The sequence below is a fragment of the Aptenodytes forsteri genome, unplaced genomic scaffold, assembly GCF_000699145.1.
Source record: "Aptenodytes forsteri isolate BGI_AS27 unplaced genomic scaffold, ASM69914v1 Scaffold679, whole genome shotgun sequence".
Lineage (NCBI taxonomy): Eukaryota > Metazoa > Chordata > Aves > Sphenisciformes > Spheniscidae > Aptenodytes > Aptenodytes forsteri.
In genome coordinates this window covers 2,268,001-2,282,817 of record NW_008795924.1, presented here as the reverse complement: position 1 = coordinate 2,282,817, position 14,817 = coordinate 2,268,001, and the positions used below count along the sequence as shown (strand labels likewise).

The window sequence follows — 14,817 nt, the reverse complement described above, 5'->3', positions numbered from 1 at the left end:
AGGGGGGCCGGGGCCGGGCCCGGCCGCAGCAGTGCCTCGCCCAAGCCCAACCTCCATTGCTGCCTGCAGCTGCCGGGCCCAGAAGCGGGCGGGGCGGGCCGGGTTTGCCGCAGGGGTGCGTGAGACTGCCGTGTCCCGGCTGGGGTTTGGCGGGTGGTTGGTCACGGCTGAAGGGAGAGCTTCTGCCTGAGGTGCTATGCGATGGGTATCCCCTCATCCCCCACCCCCGGGGTATCACTTGGCCGAGGGGTTGTCACACATAGAGGGGCCCGTTCCCAGCTCCTCACAAACTGGGAGAGTGCCTAGGTTGCTTCCTCTGGGATAACTCCCAGAGCTGGGGCAGTGTGGAGGGGAGCTTGCACATGAGCTAGGCCTCTGCTTTCCAGGGTGATCATGGGGATTTCCTCTGCGGTCCCCCGCTGCTCTGTGTGGAGTCGCTGGACTTGGCTAAGATGGCTGACGAGCTTCCACAGGAGGATCTTGGCACAGCAGAGCGTGACTTCTGCCCCAGGGACACTTGAACAGAGGAAACCATCAGGTGCACCCACGAGTGTGGTTTCCATGCCGTGGGGCATGAGGCCTCGGGGCAGGAGAGCGCTCCACACAGCCTCCTCCAGCTTCCAGGAGGTCATGCTGACTAGTGAGCGTTACAAAGTGCAGCGGCTGCCCTTCTCCCATGTGTCCGACAGCGATGTGGCTTTCTTTGAGCGCATAATGCCAGGTAGAGTTATCACAAATCCAGAGGAATTGAAACCATTTAATGTGGACTGGCTTAAATCAGTCCGAGGTAAGTGAGCTTGTTTATTTTTCAGTTTTGGTAAAGCCTCCTCTCTGCTTCCATTAAGGTATCGGAATGAAAAGTCTGCCAAAGAAAATCTCATTTCTGTTTATAGCAGACCATGTTTCTACAGACCAGGCAAAATGAGTTTTCCTCACAGAATATATTCCTTTGAGAATTACCTAATTTCTGGTAATCTTTCAGGCTTTTGTTAAAGAAAAAAATCTAAGCCCTGTTAACTTACTAATTTTTTCCTGAAACAAATTGGTTCAGTTAACAGTTCCTGAAGTTTTGGCTGAACCTCAGAAAACAAGTGGTGTGAATTTTCTGTTACTTTTGTCAAAGATTTCATGAGAATATAAAACATTTCCCATCGCCCCCACTGGCAACCAAGTCTACGTATAGAGATAAAGCTTTTACAGTGCTTTAAGGGAAAGCCCGCTATTGAAAATACTTGTTTTAAAAGTGGTTAACAGCAGAGGGAGTGTTGTTATTTCAGACATCATTCTTTACCACCTTTTTCTTTCTGACCTCTGTAGAGCCCACAACTTGTCTTGAGAGTCCCTTGCTTTCATTGCAGGCTGTAGCAAGCTGATGTTGAAGCCACAGACAACAGCAGAGGTGTCTCAAGCTCTCAGGTAACGTGCACCTTTTCTGCTGGACTTTGTGATGAGGAAACTCATGTTTAATCTGAGAGGGTCCAACAGGTGAAGGGGAACTTCTAGATGTTCAGGCACTAATTACTCAACCATTGGAATTACTGAAGCTGTTTTCTTCTTGACTGCGTGTCTTGTGGTTGAGCTCTGGTGACTTCAGCTCTCCCTTCTGCTCTTTATATCCCCATATCCCCACTGCCCTTGGGCTGCCCACTGTTTCCTGACATACCTTTTGTTCCAGCTGCTCCCAGGACAGGAGAAACTGCATGCTGTTGCTAGTCTGGGGGTGTGCATGTGCTGGTAGGTAGGCAGTGTCACTCATCTAAAAAAACCTACAGGTTCCTAATTAGGAATGTTTTCACATAGGGAGCTGAAATTTTTCAAGGCAGAAAGGGGCTTGAACCTGTGCCTTGTATTTCCCAGGCCCAGTGCTCTCCCTGGCCCTTGGCTTTTCTAGGGTGATGGTGTCGTGTCAGTATTAGGCAGAAACAAAGGCCAAACTTCCATTTGTTTTACAAAATAAAATTCATCTTTCCTGGCCAGATGTCCTTACAAAGGCGAAGTGGGCAGCAGCAGACTTCTCAAATCAATGTTGATGGCTTTGAGTAGAAGGGTCGTAAGAGTGCTTAGTGTGGAGGAGAGAAATGGCGGGGAGAGATTAGCAAGTGGATTCAGTATTGATGACTTTTCTGCTCTACTAAATTGTCAAAATTAGACACTGTACCAGTGCTCAAGAGGAGCAGTTGTGTTGACGGATTCAGGAGGGTCCATCTGAAAAGGTAAAGAAGGTTAGACCAGAATCAGGCAGTTTGAGGAGCTAATGTTTTGTCCACTAAATCAGTAAGAACACTTCCCTGGTTCGCTGGTGTGGGCGTGGCTCCAGTTGGGCATCAGTATGCAGGATCACCCTTTGGCTGAAGAGCTAAAAGCTGCATGAACCTGCTCCTAGCTCTGTTAAAACAGATATATAGAGCACAGTAAAATCAGGGCTTCTGAAGTAACTGCTGGTGCAGTGCAGCTTTGTGCTATCTGTTTGGAGAGGATGTGCTGGGTGGTGCTTTGCAGGGATATGGCAGGCTGGAAGGTGAAGCAGCTGAGGCATAGATGCACATGGTTTGTTGCCTACAGGGCATTAATTTCTTGAGGGGAGGAGGAGGGCAGTAATGTCTTAAACCACTGCCAGAGGTCATCTGTCAGAGCCCACTGAGGAAGTCAAGTTGTTAACAGACTGCTACATAAATAGCTTAAATGTAAACAGAGTGAGCTGTGATTTCCAGGCAGATGTTGTGTGGCAGATCTGTAGAGATGTGTGGGGGTAACCCCAAGTGTTCATTCCTTTGCTCAGTGCTGGGTGAGTTTAGTGAGGGGTTGTGCTTTCTCACTTTAGCAGTGAAACTGTCCCTTTGTATCAATTTAATCTTTAGGCTAAATGCTGCTTAATTTTAAGGAGCATTGAGCATTCACACAACAGTAGACGTTTGTGTGTGTCCTGGTTTCGGCAGGGATAGAGTTAATTGCCAATTGCTGAAAATGATGTGTATCATCATTCACAGAAGTGAACTTCTTCTGATAGACTGGATTATGGCCATAAGACTTCAGAAACCTTTTTCCTTCCAGGTACTGCTATGAGAGGAACCTGGCAGTGAACCCACAGGGGGGTAACACGGGCCTTGCTGGGGGCAGCGTTCCTGTCTTTGATGAGATCATTCTCTCCACTGTCCTCATGAACCAGATCATCAGCTTTGACAAGTTGTCTGGTAAATATCGTAGAGATGTGAGGCACAGAAACGAGTCTCAGGCCCTCAACCAGCCATTTTCCTGGGAGACAATAAATGCTGGATCAGCAAGGTTCAGCCCAGCAGCATCATAAGGAGCATCACAGGTTTGTTTCATCCAGGCTCCTGCTGCTGATGTAATGCTTAGGTTATAACAGTAGCGGATGTAAAAATACATCTGGTGGCAGAAAGAGGAAGAAAGAGAGAAGAGAAACATGGACATCCTATTACCTCTTTATAAATCTAGATGAGAAACCCAGCAGGTGGAGCAGGATGATAGTGTTGAAGAAGGCACGTGGTAACTACACTGGCAGAGGGAAGGGAGGGATGGGAAAAACTTACAGGTTGTTTGGATTTGGAGAGTTAGGAACCAGGCTGGATTGAGTATTTCAGTTCTTAGACAGAGAGAGAGAGAACAACAGGCAGAGATATACCTAATCTCATTGTGTTTTACCAGTCCAGAGTTGTGGATGACCAGATGTTAAGGCAATGGCAAAGCTCCCCTCGGCTTGAGGGGTTGGACAATGCCCTGTAGCATGCATGGACTTCTTGTGCGTTTAAATTGAACCCCAGAAAATTTTGGAGGAAGAGGTGATTGCATCTGCTTGTACTTATCCCGCCTCTTTAGGAGGCGCTGCCTTCTTGGGCATCAGCTTGTAGCAGAACATTTATGTTTCAGGAATCCTTATGTGCCAAGCTGGTTGCATCTTAGAGAAACTCAACGAGTACTTGGAGGAACAGGGGTTTATCATGCCACTTGACTTGGGAGCGAAAGGTAGCTGTCACATCGGTGGTAATGTGGCCACAAATGCTGGAGGCTTACGGCTCTTGAGATACGGCTCTCTCCGAGGGACAGTGCTAGGACTGGAAGTGGTAAGGCGAGTACCTGGCAGTTCCCTTCTGTGTTTGAACCTCTACTTCTTACCCCGTTCCCTGCTATTCTAGCCCTTAGCTATCCATTATGCAAACACGTTCCTCTCCAGGCTTCCACTCTTAACTTTTCCTCGTATGGCTCTTTTGAGAAGGGTCAACAAGTGTCTTCATGCGTGTAGCGTGTTACTGCTACTGCAGTTTCCAGCTTTCACCTCTGTGCTTACTGACAGAAGTGATATTAGGTGGTTTTCTAATCCGGAGAAGAAGGTAGGGAGAGATTTGGTGATCCCAAGTTACCTGCATGAGGTTGGTTCCTCTGTGGAGCGGTGGGTCTCTGGAACGCTCTGCTAAATCCATCCTACGGCACTCTTATAGTGGCTGCTCACTCGACTTTTAATAGAGCTGTCCGCTTTGGGTTTGTTTGGCTGCTGGCTTTCTCCTAGAGTCTTCCCTGTTCCTCAGCCTGCTTCTGCCCTACAGGCCTGTGCTTCTGTGTGTAAAGGCTGGGATTAGTGGTTCTAAAAAAAATTTGTGGGTTGGGAGCAGAGAGCTAATAGGAAATAAATTGGGTAGGTTACAAAAGCCTGGTTTGGTTTTATTGTGTAGGCCCAGAAAGGAGAGCTTTTGTCTCTCAGGTTAGTCCCTCTAGCATCAAAACAGCCTTTAATAACATGTCTTAGAGACATTCAGCCTTGATTTAAGGCTTAAGTGGTGGAGGGCTTACTTCATTCTGGTTAACTGTGTTCACTGTTTCAAATAGTGTTCCTTGTTTCTGTTGAATAATGGGAGCTAGGGCTGCAAAGAATGGCTGATCTTGTCCACCTCTGGTAAGAAAAGGAGAGCAAACTCTATCTTCTGTTATTACTTGTCCTGCTGGAACATGTGCAAACAGCACCGTAAAAAAAGAAGCAGAAAAGTTTGGGGGAAGACTCAGGTAGAATATAGAGGGAAGGAAGAGCTGGGAATGGAGCAACAGTGACGAGACTGTGGGAACGGGCTGAAGCTGGTGTCCACTGCTCAAGGCTAGTGGCAGCTTTTCATCAGCTTGCTAGTAGACAAGCTTATGACCGCAGATTTCTACGTAGGTGCTTTGACTGGGTCTCCATATTCCTACAGGTGCTGGCTGATGGCTCAGCTCTGAACTGCTTGGCATCTCTGCGCAAAGATAACACTGGCTATGATTTGAAGCAGCTTTTCATCGGATCTGAGGGGACCTTGGGAATTATCACTGCTGTCTCCATACTCTGTCCTCAGAAACCTAAGGCTGTGAATCTGGCATTCCTAGGTAGGAGCTGATATTAATAATTGCACACCTGAATTCAGAGGCTGGGAAGGGAATAGGAATGGAGAGAAGAAAGCACTGATTAGCCTGCTGAGCTAGCCTACCAGCATCAGCTTGTTTCTGAGAAATAGTAGGATGCTGTATGTTAAAATACCTGTGCAGATATTTTATATCTGTGGTGTAAATGTGTAAAATACCTGCAAGGGCCGATCACTCTGCAAGGGAAGGGGAGCCAGGAGCTTATCAGGATGGAGAGGCAGGCAGGACAGTGCCCTCACTGACAAGGGCCCGGTCTGACAGTATCCGAGTAAGGTGAGCAGGGCCCAAGTGAGGTGAGCAGGGCAAGTCTGGTGACAGTAGGCAGAGGCAGCCGCAATCCAGCGGTCACCATGTGAGTCCATAGTGACAAGGCAAGGCTGGGAAGTCAAGTCTGCAGGCCAGGATCTGGATCAGCCTGGTACATGGCCAAGCACAGCTGCTTAAAAGCGGCTTCTGAGCGAGCCTCAGCAGGGGTGTCCCCGCTGAGGCTTTTTAACAGAGTTGTTTGTGGGGAGCCTTCACTGAGACTGTTTTTTTTCTCAAAAATCTCCAAGGCCAGTAGGGGCTTCTCAAACAGCTTGTTTGTATCAGATGAGAGCAGAGAGCTAAACTCCTAGGAGAGGACGAGTAGACTCCAAGTGCTGACAGACTTGTGGAATATGTGCAGTGGACACCAGAATTTGCCTGGACTCTCACAGTGGCCTTTAAATTTCTCTTCGGTCGCCGCCTTGCCTGTGCTGAGAACTGAGGGTGGGGCAGACATTTTGGTATGAACTGTCTTAGAGTGTTCAAGAGGTCTTTGCCACAACAAAGACTAATTGCTATATCCTCCTGCTGTTCTGCTCTGAAACCTTTCCCAGCTCAAACCATTACAGGAACTGCTGATCTAAACCCACGCAGGGTAGCAGTTTACATTTTCTAGAGATGGGAAAGATGACTTGAAGCCTGATAGACTTTAAAACTTTTTACAAGGTGTTGGGGGGCTGTTTTTTGTTCCTGATTCCTCTCTGTGTTCTGTCTGAAGGGTGCCAGAGTTTCACTAAGGTTCTGGAAACATTTACAACCTGCAGAGCCATGCTGGGAGAGATCCTGTCTGCCTATGAGTTCATGGATGAGAAGTGCATGGAATTGGTTGAGAGACATCTCAAGCTGTCCAGCCCAGTGGCAGGTAACAGTGTCATTTGTGCTGTAGAAAGAGGCATTTAGGGATTTTTAGCCTAGGTTGTTTTTTTTTTTATATATTTGTGTGTGTGTGTCAGTGAGTGTGTGGGCATCCCTCATAATTTTTGTACCCAGTATTCAATTCCAAACACATACGACTTTTTATTTCTGCTTGTTTCCACAAAACTGCTAGGTTTCTGAAAAGCAGTGGCTAGGTAAAGGATAGAGCATGTAAAAGTGCCCTACAGATAAAAGATTGCCACTTAAGCTACCCTTCCGCATGGCACCAGAGAATCTGGGCAGTAGAGCAACTTTATGAAATGTGCTAAGCTTGGGAAAAGCACCAGAACCTGCACTAAATTCCTGTGCTTTTATCCCAGAGCATCTGCTTATTCTGTTCTCCCTCACTTTCAGGCAGCCCTTTTTATGTTTTAATTGAAACTTCAGGCTCCAACTCGACCCATGATGAAGAAAAATTGAACAACTTCCTAGAACAGGCCATGAATTCTGGTTTGGTCACTGATGGAACTGTGGCAACAGATGATAAGAAAATAAAGGCAAGTCATCGTTTCCTCTTGTGCAAATCTCTTTGACATGATTCTCTATTTGGATTTGTATTTTTAATAGGGAAATATTCAGACTGATGTTTGGTATAAACGTTCCTGAGTGATCTAGTAGCTTATTTGGCATATTGAGTAAGAACGCTAAGAGAGAATACTTACCACTGCTGATTCTTCCCAGAAAGCCTGAATATTTGGAGTTTCAGTGGATGTTTTCTCTTCTAAAAAGATCAGAATAATGAATAACATCTTTCAGTAGTTGCTGGGGTAGGACCCAAACTGCCTGAAAACTATCGAAACCAGAAGCTGAGTTGTCAGCAAGGCCAGGAGTGAGCAAAGTCTGTAGGCCAGCATGACAATGTGTTAGAGCCAGGGACTGTGGTCCCAGGGAACAAGACAGACACATAGTATCTCAGTGAGGAGAGTGATTTGTGTCTGCCCAGTGAACATGAGTCTTTTACACTGACCCATGTTTCTTCCAGTCCCAGTTCCCAAACCTACCCTTGCAGTACTAAACTGGAGGAGGCACATCCCCACTTCTTGGGAAACCCAGAACAACTTTGGAGAGAATGCCCATGCCTGTGTTCTTTCTATCTGGGGTGCTGTCAAGCTTGAAGAGTTGGTGTATCACTTTACTGTATGATGCTGCCAAGAAAGCATTATTACTAGCTTCCAAGAGACAGAGGATATTGAGGGAAATCAGAAGTTGATGTTATGTGTGAAGCATCAAGGCTTTTTTTTCCTCCATGCCACAAAGCACGGAACCCAAGAGGTGCATGGTTTATTTGGATTTCTTTGATCTTTGATTCATCAGACACTGTGGAGCCTGCGGGAGAGGATCACAGAGGCCCTCACTCACGATGGCTATGTCTACAAATACGACATTTCTCTCCCTGTGGGAAAGCTGTATGATCTCGTGACTGACACAAGGGCTCGGCTGGGCCAGTGTGCCAAAAACGTGGTGGGCTACGGCCACTTGGGTAAGTGTAGATGCTGGGAAAGGAGGTGATTGCTCTTTTGTGCTCCAGGTTTTGCTGTGCACCTTCCTAGTAGTTTTAAAGGTTGTTTTTAGATTAATGAGAGGCATAGACTAAATAGCTGAGAGCTGTCAGAAGCGGAGGATGCGTAAGGATCTTCGTGTTTGAATTTCATTGCTTTCAGGCTGCATTCCATATATTAATGGCAGGTTGCTAGCCAGCCAGCCACTGAAGTGGTCATTTGTACCTTCTTGCTCTGTACTTTCTATTTAAGTATGTAGGTTGTTTAATTGGACCATCAATTTGATTAATGTACTTAGACAAATTTGGTAGATAAATCAATTATGTCTGAGCCATTAACCCTCCAAAAGAGAGTGATAAAAGTAATGCACAGAAAGGCTGGTACATTTGTTAGAATGCTTTGAAACTCATTTGATTTTACATACAGGTAAATTGGTAGCTTAGCAGAGCTGTTCTGTTAAAAAAAAAAAAAAAAAAAAAAAAAAAAAAAAAAAAAAAAAAAAAAAAAAAAAAAAAAAAAAAAAAAGAGAATACTGTTCAGCACACTTGATTTGAGATTATTTGAAGGACATGCAAACACAAGTTTGCATAACAAAGGCTGCCTCTGGTAGCTCTTGGTATTGAGGATTAAGCTGTGTACTGTGAGGGTTTGCTGGGGTGCAGGAAGAGGTTTCAGAGTGAGAATGAGTTAAGTTGTGTTTATCTTTGTGTGCTTTGTCTTCTGAATACCCAGCAACTATGTGCTTAATCAAATACCATCACACGCAAGTGGCAAAAGGAGAAAATGTTCTGCTTGCTTTGTTTCTGTTGACACAGTGCCAAAGTGCATTTAGAACATTGCACAAACATAATAGGGAGAGAGAAAGTGATGAAGGGCCATATTAAAATCTAATGATCATTATGAAATACCATTGGGGAAGTCTTTGGCATGCCATCTCGATAGTGGGACAATAATTAATGCAGCACAGTTGTTTGAATTTTAAAATCACGAGTGGGAATTTGAAAGTAGCTTAACTCAGAACACTTCCTCAAATATTTTACTGAAAGCATGTAAAAACAAAGATCCTATTTGAATTATTTGCACATGGAGAGGCTGATGTTTGTAGAAGGACAGTGAACTTGTCCTTTTTTGCACAGTTTGGAGACTAACAAAGGCACCATTGTTTGAGTACATGGAGGAGACAGTAATGAGTCTCTGTTGCAGGGCCACTGAGTTTTTCTTACAGACCCACCTCTGCAATGTTTTCTTCCAGGAGACGGAAACTTGCACTTGAACATCACGGCGGAGTCCTATAGCTATTCCCTGCTGGATGCCATTGAGCCATTTGTGTACGAGTGGACTGCAAGATACAATGGCAGTATCAGTGCAGAGCACGGACTGGGCTTCAAGAAAAAGCAGTTCATTCAGTACAGCAAACCCAATGAGGCAGTCTTTCTAATGCAGCGTTTCAAAGCCATCTTAGACCCCAAAGGGATCCTCAATCCGTACAAGACGCTGCCCTCAAGTTCTTGAGAGCAATACGCGCTGAGAAGCGAGCAGATACCATCACGCAAGGATGGCATCTCTAGCTCGGTAACTGCACTTTAGCCATAAACAAACTGGTGGATCAAGCAAGCATGTGGAATGCTCCTTGTTTTATTTTCTTAGTGTGATGGAACAAGTAAAGGAACGTCGTTGCTCTTTTCAGGGGTGCCTGCTCTTTCTGAAGAAGAGCACATTATTGGTTTTGACCATGTGGGTTTCCTATTTAATCTGAACACTGAAACCAAGCATGCAGATACTGTGTGTGGATATTCCAGCTCTCTCGCCCCTTAGTTTGCTCTGATTTATTAGTGGAGTGACACCAGCCAGAGGAGGCATTTTCTCACTTGGGGTGTACACGTGAAGCATCAGAGGCACAGGAGAACCACCTGTGGATGCTATACCACCATCTCCAAGTGAAAATGTTGCTCTTCCTCTCTTGTTTTGATCTAATATGCTTGTCCAAAAGCCCACAATAGCATCAGGTTATGGCCTCTTTAGTGATGCCACCTGCAGGATGTCCTCAGTAAGCATCAGCGTTGGCCCACATACAGAATGCAGGTACAGGTTTGCAGTCCTGGAGCTGGCTTGAGGAAGCTGTGATTTAAAAAGAAATGCTGTATGTTTGGGCACTCTGAAGACTTAGCAACGTACGTGAAGGATACCAGAATGCTGAGGATGTGGCTCTTGGTGTGGCAGGTTGGGCCACCAGCATACGAGGTTTAGAAAGGTGGCACTGTGGGTGGGGAGGGAAAGGGGACCATGTCAGGAGGTGCGTGGGAAGTGGCATGGCCGTAAAAGACCAAAAGCAGCAGCTTAATCCCCTGTTCCAGGCTGGGAGACGTGGGTGAGCTTTTTGTTGCCCAAATGAGGAGAGCATCGACTTCACCCCCAGCGTGGGGAGCGGGGAGATTACCCCACCTCCAGACTTGCAAGGCAAATCCTGCTCTCGCGGGGCAATTTGCAACCATCAAACCCAGTTTGTGAAGTGCTGGCGTACAGGAGCCTTGGTGGAGTCTCAAATTCCTGTGTAATGCAAGTTGTAATGGTTGTAATGACCAGAAAGTCACTTTGTAGAGGAACCATAATATAACACCCATTTAGGGGCAGGAGCTCTCTCTCCCAAGGCCTAGATACAGCAAAGTGTCTAAGCCTTTAACCTCCAGCTACAATAATTGCATTTTCACTGGGAAAGAGTTTGAAGTCTAAATGCTTTAAGGGAAATTCCTGATAGGTGAACACGGTTCCTGTTTTGCTGTTGTCCCTAATTTCCTGTTGCCAAATGTGTCTGGCAGAGAATTACAGCCCTAAACCACCGAGCAAGAAGTGGAGGAAAGGCACGGCAGGCACTGGCCACGGCACCAAGCGGCGTGGCGGTGTGCAGGGAAGGGGCGCTGAACAAGTGATGTGACGGTGTGCAGGGTGACGAAGGGGCCAATGGTGCCCTCCTCCAGCCCCCTGCTGGCACGGCACCCTGCCCGGATCCTGCTGTGAGCCCCCCCACGCCTCCCTGCCACAGCCAGGAGAGAACGGGGTCCCTGCTAAGGGGTCCCCGCTAATTCCTTACTTCCCTGAAAAACTGTTGCAAACCCCGTCTCCCGAGGCAGCTCTTTGTACCTGTGTTTATGTCATGCCATACCAGCGCTTTTCATGGCTTATTAATTAACTTCCACCAACTCCTGGGAACACCTAGCCACTCCCTTTCTGTTCTCACCTATCCCAGCCATTTATAGCACTGATGGGATGCTAGAAATAGCGATGTGTACAGTAAGAGCCGGAGGAGCCCGTAGACAAAAGGAGTATTGGAGTCAATTTGCAAAGGAGATATTTTCTAGCTCGCAGCAGTGAGGCAGCATGAAAAGCCCTGGGTGCACTTCAAGGTAAGGGGAGAGGGAGGTGCACGCTACGGGTGCAGAATTAAAACACGGTTTGTAGAAAGGTCTGGTCCAGGTAATCCCTGTAAATTGTTCATAACCTATAGAGTTAGTTATGGTTTGCTCCAGGGTAGAGATTAATTTCGCCGCGAATGCTTCTTTCCTGTATTCCAGGTCTTTTAATTTGAAAGAACCTTGTTAGGTCGACACAGAGGTCTGTTACTTTCAGCTTAAGCCAAATGAACAAGAAGGTTGTCCCAAGCCTTAAAGCATCTGTAGCAGCACCTCCAAGTGCGACCTGAGAGGTAGTTTTCCATGTTTTCTTCCTGGCTGGGAGATGGCAACGGCGCAGGTCGGAAAGCAAGCTGAAAGGCGAGCCGAACCTCTGGCACCAACCCTGCTGACAGCTCCGCAAGTTTTTTGGCTTCTTAGGAGAATGTTGTGTCTTAGCAATCGGCTCCCAAGTGCTTCCTCAAAGGGCTCCCAGGCTGGTTGCACGTCTTGCGTGCTTAGGTAACTATCGTGTGACGTTTGAATCGTGGCTTTCTCTCTCGCACTTTGCTTTGCAAAAGACTGTATTAATGGGGTGAAAAAGTAGATGATGGCTCTGATCGTACCCTGCGACTCTCGGCTACGTCGGGCTTCATGCATCCCAGGTGAAATGCTTCCTCGCTGTCATGCAAGGAAGGAGGAAATCACTGCAGCCATGATCCCATGTGTCATGCCCGCCACACTCGCATTGATACACTGGATGGTTGTGAAATCCCTCTGCTTATGGCTGTAACTGTCTGTATAAAGATCATCTCTGTCTTCTTGTTCATGTTTGCAGTCCTGGCAGGACTGGCCAGAGAAGAGAGGGTGCCCGGAGACCTAGCTTCTGCGTAGTATCAATTGGAGGGGAAATGCCAGCAGCCAGACTGAGGGAAAGTACCCAGGACATCTGTCTGGCAGGGTCAGGCTTTGGGCATGCCATTATTTCCTGCTTCCTTCTGTTCCAGTCTGTCCTTGACGCCAAGTCCTGATTTGCTCTCGGAGAGGGCAAGAGCCATTATCCTCATGATTTACACAGATATGTAAAATCTGTATCCCTCCCAATCAGCAAACTAGATTAGGCTGGGTGGATATAATGACAGTGATGTTAAAAGTGCCCAGAGTTTTCTCTGCACTGTGCCTGTGGTGCCTTAAGGCAAAAGAGATTTCTGTGCATACCAGTACTGATTTATTTTCCCAGGGTGCCCCCTTACCCTGGCAGAAGTGGTTCTGAGGCTGCCTGGCCAGTGGGCAGACTGGTGCCTGCATCCAGCACCCTGCTTGAGTTGGTGAGGCCACAGAATGGTTCAGGCAGCTGTTACCCAAAAGCAGCTTGGAAGATCTGGCAATAGTCAGGAAAATAGAAGAGGAGGAAAATAAAATCAGCCTGGTTGGCAATCAGGAGGATCCCTGATTGCAAAAGATGCGTAAAAAAATAGGCTTACTCAAGCAGGAGGGTGAGAGAAGATGGTGGTTTAGGAAAGTATCAGAAGTCAGCACAAGACCTAACGGAAGAGGAGGGTGATCTTATTTTTAAAGTAGGCTGATTTTACTCATGTTCATTCTCTCATCACTTTTGCATGCCCTCTCACAAGCATGTGTCACCTGTGCTGCATGTCCATATGGTCTGGCCAGGGACACTTGTGGGAGGATAAGGGATGTTTGGACATGTCTTTTATACCTCTTAGGAGTCACTGATTATTATGGAACAATCCTTTTGACTTGGGATCTTGCTTGATCCTTCACAAATCCCAGGCACTGTCTCTGTTTCCTCAGTTTGAGTATTTTTTTAGTAAAGATTTTAGTAAGGCTTTTGATACTGTCCCTCACAGCATCCTTCTGGATAAGTTGTCCAACTGGAAGATGAGCGGGTTCATGGTGTGCTGGGTGAAGAACTGGCTGAAGGGCAGAGCTCAAAGGGTTGTAGTGAATGGGGCTACATCTGGCTGGCAACCGGTCACCAGTGGTGTTCCTCAGGGCTCAGACCTAGGGCCAGTGCTGTTCAATATTTGTATCAGTGATCTGGATGCAGGAGTTGAATGCACCATTAGCAAGTCTGCTGACTAAGCTGGGAGTGCTGTTGACTCTCTGGAGGGACAAGAGGCCTTTGCAGAGGGATCTAGATAGATTGGAGCATCAGGCAGTCGTCAATGGCGTGAAATTTAACAAATCCAAGTGCCAGATTCTGCGCCTGGGATGGAATAACACCGGGCACAAGTCTAACCTGGGAGAGGAGTGGCTGGAGAGCAGCCCTGCAGAAAGCCATTCATTGCTCTCTACAGCTTCCGAGGGGACGTGGAGAGGGAGGTGCTGATCTCTTCTCCCTGGTATCCAGTGATAGGATGCGTGGGAATGGTTCAAAGCTGCGGCAGGGGAGGTTCAGACTGGACATGAGGAAGCGTTTCTTTACCGAGAGTGTGGTCAAACACTGCAACAGGCTTCGTAGAGAGGTGGTCGATGCCCCAAGCCTGTCAGTGTTGAAGAGGCATTTGGACAATGCCCTTAATAATATGCTTTAACTTCTGGTCAGCCCTGAAGTGGACAGCTCATCAGTTGGACTAGGTGATCACTGTAGGTCCCTTCCAACTGGACTATTCTATTCTAAGATGGGGCTTTTTGTTGGGTTTTTTTTTGCTACAGTCTGTCTATGTTTTGAGATGACAGGCGAGATTGTCATTTTCAGTTTGGTGTACAAAACCACATTGTTACTCTTCTGTTATCAGGGCAGGCCAAGCCATCTGCCAGTGAGTCATCTTCTGGTCTACTCAGTGTTTGCTAGTCACATCCATATTTACCAATACATGTCACTCTCTTAACCCAGGCTCTGTTGTATCCAAATGAAGCAGGTGATTGGGAAAAGCCCAGGGATTTGCCAAAGGTAAACCGTGTCATGCTAACCTGACCACCTTCTACAACAAAATAACATTTTCTGTTGACATGGGGAGAGCAGTGGATGTTGTCTGCCTGGGTGCCAGCAAAGCATTCAACACTGTTTCCCACAGCCTCAGAATCATAGAATCATAGAATAGTTTGGGTTGGAAAGGACCTCTAAAGGTCATCTAGTCCAACCCCCCTGCCGTGGGCAGGGACATCTTCAACTAAATCAGGTTGCTCAGAGCCCCGTCCAACCTGACCTTGAATATTTCCAGGGATGGGGCGTCCACCACCTCTCTGGGCAACCTGTGACAGTGTTTCACCACCCTCAGCGTAAAAAATGTCTTCCTTATATCTAGTCTAAATCTACCCCCCTTTAGTTTAAAGCCATTCCC

General features: G+C 46.8%; 1 protein-coding gene across 2 annotated transcripts; it reads left to right on the top strand.

The window, feature by feature from the left end:
• The first annotated feature begins 57 nt into the window (after window positions 1-57).
• On the top strand, window positions 58-9,806 carry D2HGDH (D-2-hydroxyglutarate dehydrogenase). 2 transcript variants are annotated; one of them, XM_019473573.1, is made up of 10 exons: window positions 58-115; window positions 387-721; window positions 1,359-1,416; window positions 3,052-3,191; window positions 3,889-4,082; window positions 5,199-5,367; window positions 6,428-6,571; window positions 6,979-7,121; window positions 7,939-8,104; window positions 9,376-9,806. In XM_019473573.1, the coding sequence occupies exons 2-10, from the start codon at window positions 394-396 to the stop codon at window positions 9,633-9,635; spliced, it is 1,602 nt and encodes a 533-aa protein (XP_019329118.1). In that variant the 5' UTR covers window positions 58-115; window positions 387-393; the 3' UTR covers window positions 9,636-9,806. The 2 variants fall into 2 exon arrangements, with proteins under 2 accessions (XP_019329118.1, XP_009283265.1); XM_009284990.1 differs by having other exon boundaries at window positions 387-787.
• Window positions 9,807-14,817: the final 5,011 nt, after the last annotated feature.

Bases quoted from the DNA above. Each gene is read 5' to 3' on its own strand.
- D2HGDH (XM_009284990.1), top strand. From the start codon at position 394: ATGGGGATTTCCTCTGCGGTCCCCCGCTGCTCTGTGTGGAGTCGCTGG. The intron at 788-1,358 runs GTAAGTGAGCTT...CTTTCATTGCAG, and splicing joins CTGGCTTAAATCAGTCCGAG to GCTGTAGCAAGCTGATGTTG. The intron at 5,368-6,427 runs GTAGGAGCTGAT...TTCTGTCTGAAG, and splicing joins TGTGAATCTGGCATTCCTAG to GGTGCCAGAGTTTCACTAAG.